Genomic DNA, 14,358 nt, shown 5'->3' on the forward strand with positions numbered 1-14,358 from the left:
CTGGGGAGTGAGTGGGGCGCGGTGAGAGTGGCAATGAAACCCTAATTGTCGTATATATACAATCAGCGCGATATCGAGCCGAGATGGGCTGCCTGCTGGGTCATTATTTACGGAGGCGGGCCTTACAGTGTAACCGCCTCCAAAAATGGATTTATGGAGGCGGTTGTCATAAGATGACCGCCTCCGAAAATAGACCAATTTTGGAGGCGATTGTCTTAAGGCGACCGCCTCGGTAAATCGATTTTGCGAGGCGGTTAATTGTGACAACCTCGGTTAATAAAAATGATCACCTCGGTTAATCCTAGACATTAACCGAGGTGGTTCAAATGCCCGTCCGCCTCCGATACCATTTTCCAAACGCCTCACATAAGTTTTCCTGTAGCAGTGTGTAGCTACAAAAAAATCTTAGATCTAGAGCTTGAGATACACTAAGAGTATTTAGATGATTCATTTTATTTATAGTCTAGAATAAATGTAAATATTTAAGGCACTTTAATTTAATCTACAAACTACAGATTTAACTTGGATCTCATAGCTGAAGCTGTGCTAAACCTGCCCTTAGCACTTTGAAATGACGACTTGTCACATTGGCTTCATTCGTATAGATATCAGCTGATCATGGTAGTAACCATGCAAATCACACTGGTCGTTAGAGTCTGCATTCTGGGGCCAACCTAAAAGCAATGCAATTGGTACTCAGTTACAAGTCGCAAGCGCACTACCTCAGCCAGTACTTCAGCTAGGTTTGCGCAATGTGGAGTGGGCGAAGAAAGTCAAGCTTTTGCTTGGTCTCGAATATAGCATCAAAGGGAAAGATGAAAGGCATTATCTTCGGTTTCTTCTCAGAAAGATGCACGGTCCTTCAAATATTTGTTCATTCTCGGAGAAGAAACACATTTGTAAGAAAGATATATGGTCCTTTGAATACTTGTTTATTGTCAGAGAAGAAACGCATATGTAATAAAAAGTAATAAGATGTTTGTTCTACAAGCAATGCAATTGGTACTCAGTTACAAGTCACAAGCGCACTATCTCAGCCAATACTTCAGCCAGGTTCGCGCAATGTGGAGCAAGCGAAGAAAGTCAAGCTTTTGCTTGGTCTCGAATATAGCATCAAAGGGAAAGACAAAAGGCATTATCTTCGGTTTCTTCTCAGAAAGATGCACGGTCCTTCAAATATTTGATCATTCTCGGAGAAGAAACACATTTGTAAGAAAGATATATGGTCCTTCGAATACTTGTTGATTGTCGGAGAAGAAACGCATATGTAAAAAGTAATAAGATGTTTGTTTTGAGGAACCGCCACATTATAATGAGGTGGTGCATCATGAGTTTATACTAATTTGGTGAAATGACTCCATTTCTCATGTTTGTACTAATTTTTAGCTTACGAGGGAGTTGGTGATGGACCAACTAATTCTATACCACAAACCAAACAAAAACGTAACGAGTGAGAATATGATAGAACTAGTTCATTCCTTTTCAAATAACTGAGACCTAGCTAGTGCGATTGAATAAAATAAGTGTTTCTCGCTCCTTTCCAAATGTCCGAGGACTAAGGAAGCCTCTACGTGAGAGGAATGTTGAAGCATAAATGAATTGTCCGTTGTTCACTATCGACTTAAACTTTTAAGTTGAACTGATCGATAGATGCAACTCAATAACCATAGATATTCATAGGTGTGAGTGTGTATATGCATCTAGTGGTGGTGTGCGCGTGTGATTATGTGTGTGGGGGTGGGGGGTAAAAAACATAAGGTTGTCATAAAGTTATGATACACTCTAAAGTTCTAACAACATGTTTGGATCACCTAGCACTAGTTGTTAATCCACTACTTATTAGAACTAATCGTTAGATGACCAAAGTTTAGTCCTATACTGTTTGGATACATTGACTAGTAGCTAGTAGTATTCCTAGACAAAGACTCTTATCTCCTGGGAGAGGAGAGAGAAAAGGGGGGAGATAGTGTAGGGGGAGGGCAGTGATGCCATTTCTCAATCCAGTGGCTCCTTTTAGTCCTATTAGCTAGATATGGCCAACCAATGGACTACTAGTTGTTAATTGAGGTGTGTGGACTAAAAATTAGTTCACTCATTAGTTCCTCTGTTTGGATGGCCTAGTACTAATGTTTAGGTGACTAACAATTAATTAGTCCTGGCATGAAAGAGGCTCTTAATTCCTGCAGTTATGTTACCGTACGTTTTTGTTGCTCTACATATAGATGGGTCCATCCATTCTGGAGACCAGAAAACAGCTACGTTCCAGAGGTAGCCGTCCTCTTCTCCCACAAAGCTGACAAGCTGATCGATGGCTGCCACTTCTTCCTTTGGCGACGACGCTGACCTCATGGTTGCCGACGACCTGTACTTCATAGCAGTTTGCCAAGGAATAAGCCAAGCAGACGCCACCGGGCTCATGGCGATATCCGACGAGGAGTACGCCGCGGAACTCCAGCTCCAAGAGGTGATTGTTTCCTCCGCCATGGCGGTGATTGTTAATTCTGTCATGGCAGCGACTGCGGCACAATCATCGCTCATGCCGCAGCTTGATAGCGCCGTCGTCGTGCACACTGCCAATAATGACACAGCAGCTGCTGAGACGCCCGTGCTTGCCGTAGCTGAGTATAGCTCCTCCTCCTCCTCCTCCTCGCCTCCGCCACGTCTTGCAGTTGCAGCCCCTGCCACCGGGGAAGACGACGCAACTGCGGTGGCAACTTGCAAGATCTGCCTGGACTACGTGCCACCGTCGCACCTGCACCACGCAAGTCGCGGCTGCGCACACGCCTTCTGCACAGCCTGCCTCTCCGGCTACATCAGCGCAAAGACCCAAGGCGGCCGCATCTCCGACGTCAAGTGTCCGGGGGACGGGGAGGACTGCTGCAACGTCCTTGACCCCGAACTCATCCAAGGCATCATATCCGGCGAGGCTTTCGAGGCCTTGTGCGCCGCACTGTGCATGTCCATGGTGGAGGGGGCCGGCAACTTTTGCTACTGCCCCTTCAACGACTGCTCGGAGATCTTGGTGGACGATCGCGGCGGCGACGTGCCGGAGTCGGAGTGCCCGGCGTGCAGGAGGCTGTTCTGTGCACGGTGCCGCGTGCCATGGCACGCTGGCATTAGCTGTGCCGAGTATGGGCAATTAGCACCAGGGGACAAGGGGAAGGAGGACTTAGTGGTGCTGGAGATGGCCAAGGGGGAGAAGTGGAAGAGGTGCCCCCAATGCAAGTTCTTGGTCGACAAAACGCGACGGCTGTGTGCACATAACTTGCAGGTGAAACTAAATCGACTCCCTTTGTTGCGAATTTAAGACCTAAGATGTTTTAGTTTTTAGTTCTGTCGTTCTAAATCAAACTTTTAGGTTTATAGAAAAATATAGTATTATCTACCGTAATACAAATAAATACGCAATTAGGACATATTCCTTGGTAGATTTAATGAAACTAATTTGATGTCGTAGATGTTGATACATTTAATTATTCGATAAACTAGATCAAAGTTAAAAATGTTTGATTTAGGTACTTTAGATTGGATGGTGTAACTTCGAGCAGTTAATTTGCTTTCTTGTACATACATCAAGTTGATAGAAAATTGTTTTCAAGGCAACATGACTTCTTGAATTCATTATGTAGGTGTGAATTCCAGTTCTGCTATGCATGTGGCGAGCCGTGGGGGCAGTCTCATCATTGCAACGCGGCGTGAAAGCTGATTTTGCGCATAATCCAGCAGTGGAAAGCGAATGAAGTTCCAGGATCCATGCAGTCAAACTATTTTTATTTATATATTGGCACATGCAGCCAAACTATTTCTCGTCATATATGGCACTACGGCAGAAGTAAAAACTAACAGGGAAAACGGTGTTTTTGCCCCTGTCCAGAGGTTCAATTGTGATTTTACCCCTGTTTTTTCAACTTTGTGATTTTACCCCTGTTATTTTGAAACGAAGGAGCCGTTTGCCCCTGGTTTGGATGTCCGTTATTTCAAAGCTGATTAAACGATTTAAAAAAAATAAAACACATAAAATCAGATGCGAAATGACTGAAATACCCCTTCCTCCTCATTCTTATCCGCTCGTTCCCTTCATTGCTATCTGCTGCGGACAGAAGACCGGCGGCCGAGCACCGTCGCGGCCGCGCGCCCCTGCGCCCGCCGGCCATGGCGCTCCAGCAACCCCGCGCCCGCGCGACGGCGGCCCTCGGCGACCTCGCCCGCCAGTCATGGCGCTCCGGCAACCCCGCATCGGCGTGACGGTGGCCCTCGCGACCTCGCCCGCCGGTCATGGCGCTCCAGCAACCCCGCATCGGGGCGACGTGGGCGCGGAGCGGCCCGGGACGCGGGGGCGGGCGTCGCGGCATCAGGGCGGGCGGTGGCGGTGCTTGGCCGCGGCTGCCGGGGCACCTGGCGACGTGGACGCGGAGCGGGCCGGGGCGCAGCCGTGAGGGCTCGCCCGCACCGTGCGCTCGCCGGAGGCCGCGAGGGCTCGCCCGCGCCGTGCGCTCGCCGGCCACCGCCGCGCTCGCCGGCTACCGCGAGGGCTCCGCCGCCCGAACAGCAACACGGGCAGAGCTGATCCCCATCGGCGCCGCGCCGCCGCCCGTCTCCGGTACTCCGGCGACGCACAGGTACGCTTCCCTTCAGAGAAGGGTCCCTCCCTCTTTCCGTTGCTGTGCTCTTCCCTGCTTCTGTTAGACACTGAATCGCGCCGCATCTCTCTACATGCTAGTCTTAGTTCGCCTAAGGATGCAGATCCATGCGCTGCGCGGTGCGCCTCCGGCGGCCGGCCGCTGTCACCGGGGTTCTGACCCTCCAGTGCCCGGTAATGACCTCCCTAGCCGCCACCACGCCAAGCGGTCTCCCATCCTCAGTCGCCTTTCCACCTGCTACTGCTGGGTCACCATCGATTCAGCCAGCAGCGGTTCATTTCGTTCTAAATGAAAAATGCAGTTAGTTTGTCCATCTATGTTGCCACATTTCTTTCCACTCGATATGCTGCGTCTGCATTGTTGATCGCACTGGATGTCCCAGACCAATTGCAATTTACCGGTGCACACGTCATGTTTAATTCCCTGCGAATTCCCTACTTTATATTTGGTTAATATATTTAGCGCTATGAACACCTGAAACTGAAGCAGGGGTTCCTTTTCAATTCATGTTGCCTCTTCATTTCCTTTATCAGTAACTTAGCATACCTTGTTCGGTTTACGTTTACCAATCTCAGCTGTTGTATACACAGAATCTAATCTAACACTCTGCATTTCCTTTTCAGTGTCGTGCAGGGACCTTCCTTCCTGATACAGGAAGGCAGGGCTCATGAGTGGCACGCCAGCAGCAAGCAGCAGCCTACAGGCAGCCCTCAACGTCGAGACGGCAAAGGCCATGGACGTCTAGTCTGACCCTCGGACTGGCCTCATGCGCCTCCTCTGGTGGAAGGACGCCGTCGACTAGGTCTTTGCCAACAAGCTGGTAGAGCACCCCGTTGCCCAGGCGCTCTCTTCGGTCATTGCAGACCACAAGGTGAGCAAGCACTGGCTCAAGCGGTCTGTGGAGGCAAGGATAAACGATGCCAACCGTGACGAGGGCACCATTCCCGAGACGAGCGCTGAGTTGGAGAGGTACGCGGAAGACACCCAGTCCACCATCCTTTACATGACCCTGCAGGCTGGTGGGATACAGTCCACCGTCGCTGATCACGCCGCCTCTCACATCGGCAAAGCCAGCGGGCTTCTGTTACTGCTCAAGGCACTGCCTCACCATGTAAATAAGCAAGGGACGGTACCTTATATCCCAGCTAGTGTGGCTGAGGAATGTGGCCTACTCACACGGGAGGGTGGCCGATCAGAGGTCAGGATGGACGAGAGACTGCCAGACGCAGTTTTCAAGGTTGCATCTGTTGCCGAGGCTCACCTGCAGAAGGCGCGGGAGCTTGCATCGTCGGTGCCTAAAGAGGCGATCCCCGTGCTCCTCCCAGCCTTGCCGGCCCAGGTCCTCCTGGATACCCTGCGAAAAATTACAAGCTGTGGAATCAACAGAAGTATGCCAACGCCGTCATGTGTCGTTTTAGTGGGCATGGTGAAATGTCTTCTCGCCAGTGTAAGTATCGGTGAAACTGATTCTTTCAGCATTTATTTTCCCTTCATTTTGCAAATCTCCCTACAGTGTCACTGTAATCTAATGCAGTTTTTATCCCCATATCCCAGAGCAAAAGGTGTCGAGCAGAGAGCACCTGGAGTGATGACAGGGCAACAATACAAGCTCACACCTGTTGAAATGCAATTTTGTTGGTTCAAGGTCAAGCTAGTTTTTCATGTTCTTGCTTCAACCCTGCAGAAGGGATGGTGGTTTTTTGGTATCCTGAATAATTCTACAGTTAGAAGGCAGGATATATCTTAGTCTCCTAGACGACATTGGAGCATAGGGATTTTCCTTTGCGTCGTTATTTTTGGTATGATTGCTCGGTAAGAAGTATCCTTCGTATTGTTGTCATGATGCCAGCAAAATATAGTAAAGGTGCTGCCAAAATTTTGAATATTTATCAATATTAAATCTGAGTTCAAATAACTGCAATTAGGCATACAATAAAAAAGTATAATTCCAAATCAGGGTAAAATCACAATTAGGCATAACAAACAGGGGCAAAATCGCATGGGCATTCATGTCCTTTTGTACAAAGTTTAACACCGTTAGGGGTGGATGACGGAGCAGGAGCAAAGTGGTGCTTTGTGAATGGCACAGTAGGGGTAAATTCACAAAGTCAAAAAAATAGGGGCAAAATCACAATTTCGATACAAAACCAGGGTATAAACGCAAGAGCCCCAAACTAATAAGTGTACTTCAATAACACATGTAGTCAAACTATTTTTGATTTTATGAGCTATGTATGTCAATGTGGCAATACTACATAAATCTCTATCACAATTGTTTAACTAAATTATGATAGAGATTTTTATAGTAGTGCTATAAAGACATACATAGCTGATAAAAGCAAAAATAGTTTGACTGCATGTATCATAGGCCTACACATAAAAGCAATTATGTGTAGGCCTATGATACATGCAGTCAAACTTTTTTTGCATTTATGAACTTTGTATATCTTTATTGCACTAGTATAGAAGTGAAATAAATTGTCTTCGTTGCAGTATTACAAAAATCCCTATCGGATACAATCAAAGGCTACTAAAACGGTTCTTGAATCTTAATATCACAAGCGGCTCAAAAGCCGCTTCTCACAGTATAATAAAATAAAATGCAATTCCAACCTAGAACCACATTACTACAGGTTTTTGGATCTTAGTATCACAAGCGGCTCAAAAACCTCTTCTCATAGTAGTACAATGAAAAGCAATTCCAACCTAGAACCACCACTGCTACTACAGGTTTTTGAATCTTAGTGTCACAAGAGGCTCAAAAACCTCTTCTCATAGTAGTACAATGAAAAGCAATTCCAACCCAGAACCACCATTACTATTTTTAGCTGCCTCTACAAATGACCTAATCGTTAGAGGCGGCTCTAGATGTAGCCGCCTCTATAAATGGATTTCTAGAGGCTGCTGGATCTAGAGCCGCCTCTGAAAATCAATTTGTAGAGGCGGCTGGATTTAGGGCCGCCTCTAAAAATAGGTGCAGCATAGTAAAATTTGAATTTTGTAAATGACCTCAGATGAAGAAATGACAAAAACTAAATTTATAGATCTCGAAGAGTTATACAATTTTATAGTTGACAACTTTTTCATTTGAAATCATTTATCCAAGGAAAATTATGTTTGAATTTTTCACATTTGAAATGCAATTTTTTCAAATGATCTCAGATGGAGAAATGACCAGAACCGAAGTTGTAGATCTCGATGATATCTACAACTTTGTAGTTTAAAACGTTTTTATTTGAATTCGTTTAGCGTCCCACATACTCATTTTAACATCCTGAAAAGAGAATACGAGGAGAATGAATATGGCTTATGGACATGACTGTCATTTGGGTGGGGTGATTAGAGAAGTTACACACGAGGCCATAGGTCGGGGGTTCGAATCCTAGCTTGCGCGCAGCGTGTGCTTTTTTCGCATGACTTTTTTTTACTGTTTTTGGCCAGATTTACAATTTTTGGATGATTTCTGAGAAACGATTTGTAGAGGTGGCTATTGTTGCCGGCCGCCTCAAGACATCCTATTTCTAGGCCCGGCTGGGCAGCCGCCTCTACAAATCAACGATTTCTAGTAACGGAAGAATAGAGGCGGCTGGCCCAACCACCTCAACAAATGCGGCCTATAGTAGTGCGTCTGCCCCTTGGCCGGACTCAGCCGCCTGCAGCCATTCCCACTACCTAGCCGCACCCTCAGCCCTGCTCGGGCGCCGTCGTCCTCACGCCGCCGCCTAGCTGCGCCAGCCCACCCTACTCGTGCCGCCTCTACCCTACTCGCGCCGCCACCTAGCCACGCCTGCCTGCCCTGCTCACACTACGTCAAAAAGCATTTCTAGGGGTGATTGTAGACCATTTGTAGGGGCGGTTTGCCCAGCCACCCCTACGCAAGGGTCTCTACAAATCATGCATTTGTAGGGGCGGTTCTTAGGCCGCCCCTACAAATCGATTTGTAGGGGCGGCTAGTGTTTCCAGCCGCCCCTATAAATCTGTTTGTAGGGGCGGCTCTTATTACCAGCAGCCCCTACAAATAGATTTGTAGGGGCGGCTGTAGTACCAGCCGCCCCTACAAACAGGTATTTGTAGGGGCGGTTCAATCTAGCACCGCCCCTACAGTACGTTTTCCCGCAAAAAAAATCAAATTTTCAATTCAAAATCACTTTGCCGAACGTCCCACAACCAACGTTCCGAACAGCGTTCGCGTTGCCGAACGCCCCGCGACCAACGTTCCAAACCGTGTTCGCGTTGCCGAACGCCCCGTGACCAACGTTTGCGTTGCCGAACACTCCGCGACCACGACTACAAGCATAAGAGTATTCTATAAACTACAATTACAAGTCCAATTCACATGAATATATTCAATCCATCATTAAATATATAAATTCCATACACATTGTTATCAACGTCCTAGAGCTAGCCTTTCAGTCTCACGAAGGTGTTGGTACTGAGGATTTGTACCTAAGTCAGACTCTCGGTCATGGTAGGCGCCTCTGACGTGTACAATCTGGTCCAATGTGAAGTTGCAAAGGTCGCCGACGAGCTCTAAGAGTTGGTCATCCTTGTATGGGTCTCTTTTCATTCCTTTCTCTTCTCTCCACTACAAGAAAACAAGTTTCAGTTTAGTATTTCATACCATTTACGAAGTTTTTATACTATGAGTGAAGAGGTTCAAAGTTACCCTTAAGGGGTGTCTCCTGTAGGCACCGGTGTTACCCATCATAGAACATATATAGTATCCACAATGTACACTCCCAAGCTTCTGCTTGGGGCACTGTGTGTTTTGCATATGAAAATGTTAAGTAATGCTTTTGACAGCCATGTAACGGAGTACTGAAGAAGTAAGTTACACTTACCGCACATAGTGTTTTTATAGCTAGCTTTTCCTTCCTTGCTGGATCATGCCTTCCATGATGATTAGTGACATAGAACCTAAATGCCCTGTTCGAATTATTTTAGCAAATACAACTTGTTAGTATCCAAAAGTGAACGTTACAAGTATGTATACAAACATATAAGCTAATGAGGATTGTCGATATGTATACGTCTTGAGAATCGATATGAAGTCTTTGTATGTCACCGTGTCCTTATCTAATGAATCAAAGACCCATGCCATGCTCCTCCTGACATCGACGGCTATACAAATCCAGTGGTTGCTGCATGGATTTAATCATAGAACTAGATAAGCCCTTTTGCATCGAATGAAATATATCGAACAAAGCTTTAAGTATAGAGTTGAGCTTACTCGAAGTTGTATGGTAGCCATATAGTAGAGTGGTGTTGGAGATTTTTGAAAGCCAAGGCAATGTATGCCGCAACCTTAAGGGACTCTTCCCTTAGCTTCGCACTACGGATGCGCTCTTTCTCCCGAAGAGTCTTTGCAGCTGCTAGCTCTTTGGCATCCAGTGTCCACCGTTTAGGGTAATTAAAATTTGTTTGGGCTATAGCTTGAGGGTCTACATACCCGACTTTCACACTTGGCATTTGTTTGACAATGTGCACTTGCATTCTACAAATCACGGCATGGGTTAGTTACAACAAAATTCAAAGATTACATTCATATCATATTGGGAGGACAAGGACTTACAGGCACCACGTGCGAATTAGATTCATCTCCATTTCTCCCAGGTGAAAGCATGTGTGCATGTCATTGAAGTCAAAGACAATTTTCCCGGCTGGGCTTCCAAATGTGCCGGTGGGAAAGCATGCTTGTATGATATCTATGCTCGTTGGGAGAACACGCAAGTACCAATAATGGAACCTTCTCATTCCAAGTGGTAGGCGCTTGATGTCCCGGTTTGGTAGGAAGGGCTTGCCTCTTTCATATTTTTTGGGCAATCCTTTGACCATTCTATGGCATCAACATTTGGATACTGCTTTGCAATTTGGTGAAGTTTGCTACTGACGGCCTCCTTAGAACCCCGTGATGGGACTTTTTTAACTTGGTTTTCAGGCTTGAACTGATCATGGGAATACCACTTGGACACCGACGAGACGTCTTTGATCGGAACATAAACTGGCCTTATGTGGATTGGAATCTTCTTTCGGAGTTCCCATTCAGGCACGTCCTCATCTTCTTGTGCATCACCTTCTTCAGGAGGCACTCGTTGTTCATGTATCGATTGTGCTTGTTGAGAAGACTATGGCATCTCATGATGCACTTGCCCGGTATGAGCTGGAGAAGGTTGTGACATCTCATCAGGCACATGCTCGATAGGAGGCGGGGAAGAATGTGGCATCTCAGGAATGTGGGGGTCACGAGACGGTGAAAATATCTCCCCGGCCTCAACAACTTGCTCCAAATTTGGGAGAGGGGGAGGTGGCGGCAAAGAAGCAGTCAATATAATGTCCCGTTTGTGCCAGAGGATGAACTGCCCCATAACGTCTCCGAGTAACACCAGCCCCTCGGGAGTTGCGTAGTCTATCCTCCACTGCATGAACTCGGGCTTCACTGTATGCACCTCGACCCTAGTGTAGTCCGGCGATATCTTATTATTGTGGTATAAGCCACCGGGAGGATGTGCAACACCCGTTGCCACCTCCATCACAGTGTTCTGCTGGCCGCTGAGAAACACCAAGGTGCAACTAGTAGGTTCCCGTATGAGATCGACTGAGGTTGTGGCTGCAGTGGAACCTTGGCTGCTAGGAACTTTCGGAGGGCTGGTAACTAATGCCACTTCTCCCGGTGGCGTCACTAATATACGTGGCTCCATAGACATTCTTTGCTCCTCCAGCGCCTTCGCAACTAGAGCCTTCACTTGGAGCTCAAGACTAGTCTCCCGGTCTCGGCCATGTTTCTTGTACATATGCCTGTCCTCTTCAAATCCTTGCTTCCAGGTCATCCTTTTCCCTAGCCCCCTGGTGCGGCCTGTGTGCTCCTTGTTTCCCAAGCCAAGGCTAAGCTCGTCCCTCTCTCTGGAAGGATTGAATGAGCCCGTCTCTTTGTCTTCAGCATATTTTAGTATCCTTGATACCGCCTCTTGGGTCTCCGGCTTATCAAACTTAAGATTACTGCCGGATGGTTCTATACTCCTCGCATATATCCAGTTCCTTGAGCGTACCTTCAACTTCGTCACATCGATATTTCCAGCAGCTGTGGCCTCTTCATCCATCTTCCTAAACTGCTCTTCCTTGGCATAGTAGCCACCGGGGCCTAGATGATGGAGGTGTTTGTTCCTCTTCGCTAGCTCAGTGTTACGAGCACTGAGCTCCAATGCCTCCGCTGAAGTCTTCTGAGCCACGAGCTCCTCCCATTGACTAGGAGTTATTTTGCCGAACTCGTTGAAGGGAGTTAACCCCTTTTGGATATACTTCGTGTTAAGCTCCGACCTCCAACGTCGAAATGACTCTCCCATCATCCTGATAGCATTTTTTTACCAATTCGTGCTTACCCTATGGAAATCTAAAATTGACCTTCAGCTACCTATCCCATAGTGCATTCTTTATATTCTCTAGTACCTCTTTCCAGTTAGGGATTGCTGGGTTCAATTTATCTCTTACTAGGGCCCCGATCGCATTACGGAATCATCCTCTTAATTCCTTCGGCTCAAGGATCTCCCCTGCTGGCCCAACCTCCGTTATCACATAGCAAGCCTTATCTGGATATAGATTTCCTTTTCTATCCCCTCGTTTCCTCTTAGGCTTGGTAGTCGTGGTTGTGTCTTGAGTTTGTGGAGCAGAGGCATCGTGATCCGTCTCTGTGGTTGTTGCCTCTGCTCTCCTTTCCTCTACTCCGTCTTGTCCAGCGAGATGTCGTGGACGTCGACGTTGTCTTTTCTGAGTTTCAGGAGGGACCTGTATATAGGACAGGTCAAAGTGTTAGCAGAGGTAACACAGCCAAAGCTTTAGCAAAATTTACAAGCTAAGGCTTCTTCCCTACCTCCTCGTTCGGGTCAAAATCCTTGTCCAAATCTTCCTCCGTTGGCCTCCTTCTTGCTTCAGGTGGGAAAGGATCCTTGAGACTTTCATATCCCTCTTCTGACTCATCATCCTCTTCTTCTTCGCCTTTAGCAGCCTCTCCTTCGGGGCCTTCCTCCTCGTCACACTCCTCCTGAGTAAGCATCACTTCTAGATCCTTTTCTACCTCATTATCGAACTGTTCCTGAGTAAGCTGGTCCTCTAGTGCTTGCTCCTCAAGGGTTGGCTGCTCATCATGCTCGGGGCATCGAGCTACACGGTCTGTTGTCCACGACATTATTTCGCGCTTTGTTCTAAAAGATGCAAGAAAGTGTGCTTTAGGTACGCGAGAAGGTATAAGAAATCAAAAAGGTCTATAAACCAAAGTAGTCCTATAAAACAACAATATAAAAAACGAGAAGTAGCAGTGGTAGAGGCCTCAGAAACATGTCAATCATCATCTGATCTTGAACTTGGAGCATCAAGGTGTCGACGAAATATGGTCAGCAGTCTACCTAGGGGTATGCCCAAGGTAGTAGATTGTCGGCAGACAGATGCGCAAGCTACAAACAAGACGGTGACGCAAGACAGACACGAGGTTTTATCCAGGTTCGGCCACCAAGAAAGCGTAATACCTATGTCCTGCGTCTGATTTGTATTGCTGTATGTCAATGAGAGGTGTTTTTTAGAGGGGTCCCCTGCCCGCCTTATATAGTCCGGGAGGCAGGGTTACAGATCTGGAAACTAATCCTAGCCAGTTACAATTGCCATATGTGGCCGGATAAGGATTCCTATTCTAACCGACCAGGATCTTGATTGATCGCCAAATCCATCTTGACTCCTTGCGCGGGACTCCGATCAGGTTAACCGGGCCGTACGTCGTCTTTTGGTGGACCGGACCCACCGATCCGGGCCGGCCCAAGCATAGCCATAAGGGTATAGGGGTTAATACCCCCACAGCTAGTCCCCGAGCACCATGCATTATGCTGTGACACGCCATTTTAACCTTCTCCGACAAATAAGGCTTGAGTCCTTGACATCTTTGACCACCGTTGTCGCCGGAGAAGTAGGTTGTCTGAATAATATATGGTGCTCTTAAGAAAAAAGAAAAAGATTTCTGTCCTAGGAAGTGTGCCCACTTGTATTTCTGAACAGAAATGTAAGTGCATCTTGGAGCGTAGCGTCCTTCATCATCAGAGGCGTAGGGGTTGAAAAACAAACACATTCACCGCAAGGTGAAGTGTGCCCACTTAGTCCCCGAGCCTAGTAGAAGGTGACGTAGGCACGTGGTGCCAGGGTCTGAGAAGAATTCCCAATTAAGTTGAGAACCCAATTGTCGAACAAGCAATAAGAGATGCACCGGCAGGTGCATCGTACCGATGTAGTCCCCGAGCTTGCTGGAAGGCGAAGTATGAGCCTTGTAGCAAGGTCTAAATAAATGTCTCTCAACTGTATGTGAGTACAAATCACATGTAGCCGAGAAGAACGATCTCCGAGCAATGGTCGGGACAGTCCCCGAGCACGTTAGTAATCCTTACAATCAGTCAAAGCATAAGGGTCGATTAAACAAACACATTCACCGCAAGGTGAAGTGTGCCCACTTAGTCCCCGAGCCTGGTAGTAGATGATGCAGGCACGTGGTGCCAGGGTCTAAAAAGAATTCCCAGTTAAGTTGAGAATCCAATCGTCATACAGGCGATACGAGATGCACCGGCAGGTGCATCATACCGATGTAGTCCCCGAGCTTGCTGGAAGGCGAAGTATGAGCCTTGTAGCAAGGTCTAAATAAATGTCTCTCAACTGTATGTGAGTACAAATCACATGTAGCCGAGAAGAA

At 47.2% G+C, this 14,358-nt stretch overlaps 1 protein-coding gene, 1 long non-coding RNA gene and 1 pseudogene across 2 annotated transcripts; 2 read left to right on the forward strand and 1 right to left on the reverse strand.

Moving 5' to 3' along the window:
- The first annotated feature begins 2,267 nt into the window (after positions 1–2,267).
- On the forward strand, positions 2,268–3,699 carry LOC136508603 (uncharacterized; annotated as a pseudogene).
- LOC136508604 (uncharacterized) lies at positions 3,272–4,364 on the reverse strand. Its single transcript, XR_010772056.1, has 2 exons — positions 4,262–4,364; positions 3,272–4,200 (listed from the first exon to the last, which is right to left on the reverse strand). It is a non-coding gene; the product is annotated as an uncharacterized lncRNA (long non-coding RNA).
- A 383-nt stretch (positions 4,365–4,747) lies between these two features.
- LOC136506936 (uncharacterized) lies at positions 4,748–6,229 on the forward strand. Its single transcript, XM_066501817.1, has 4 exons — positions 4,748–4,813; positions 5,274–5,343; positions 5,504–6,028; positions 6,195–6,229. The coding sequence occupies exons 1-4, from the start codon at positions 4,748–4,750 to the stop codon at positions 6,227–6,229; spliced, it is 696 nt and encodes a 231-aa protein (XP_066357914.1).
- Positions 6,230–14,358: the final 8,129 nt, after the last annotated feature.

Source organism: Miscanthus floridulus, chromosome 15 (assembly GCF_019320115.1).
Source record: "Miscanthus floridulus cultivar M001 chromosome 15, ASM1932011v1, whole genome shotgun sequence".
Classification (NCBI taxonomy): Eukaryota; Viridiplantae; Streptophyta; class Magnoliopsida; order Poales; family Poaceae; genus Miscanthus; species Miscanthus floridulus.

Coding starts and splice junctions, on each gene's coding strand:
- LOC136506936 (XM_066501817.1), top strand. CDS start 4,748: ATGCGCTGCGCGGTGCGCCTCCGGCGGCCGGCCGCTGTCACCGGGGTT. Junction 4,814..5,273: donor TTCTGACCCTCCAGTGCCCG/GTAATGACCTCC, acceptor AGTGTCGTGCAG/GGACCTTCCTTCCTGATACA. Junction 6,029..6,194: donor AAGCTGTGGAATCAACAGAA/GTATGCCAACGC, acceptor CCCATATCCCAG/AGCAAAAGGTGTCGAGCAGA.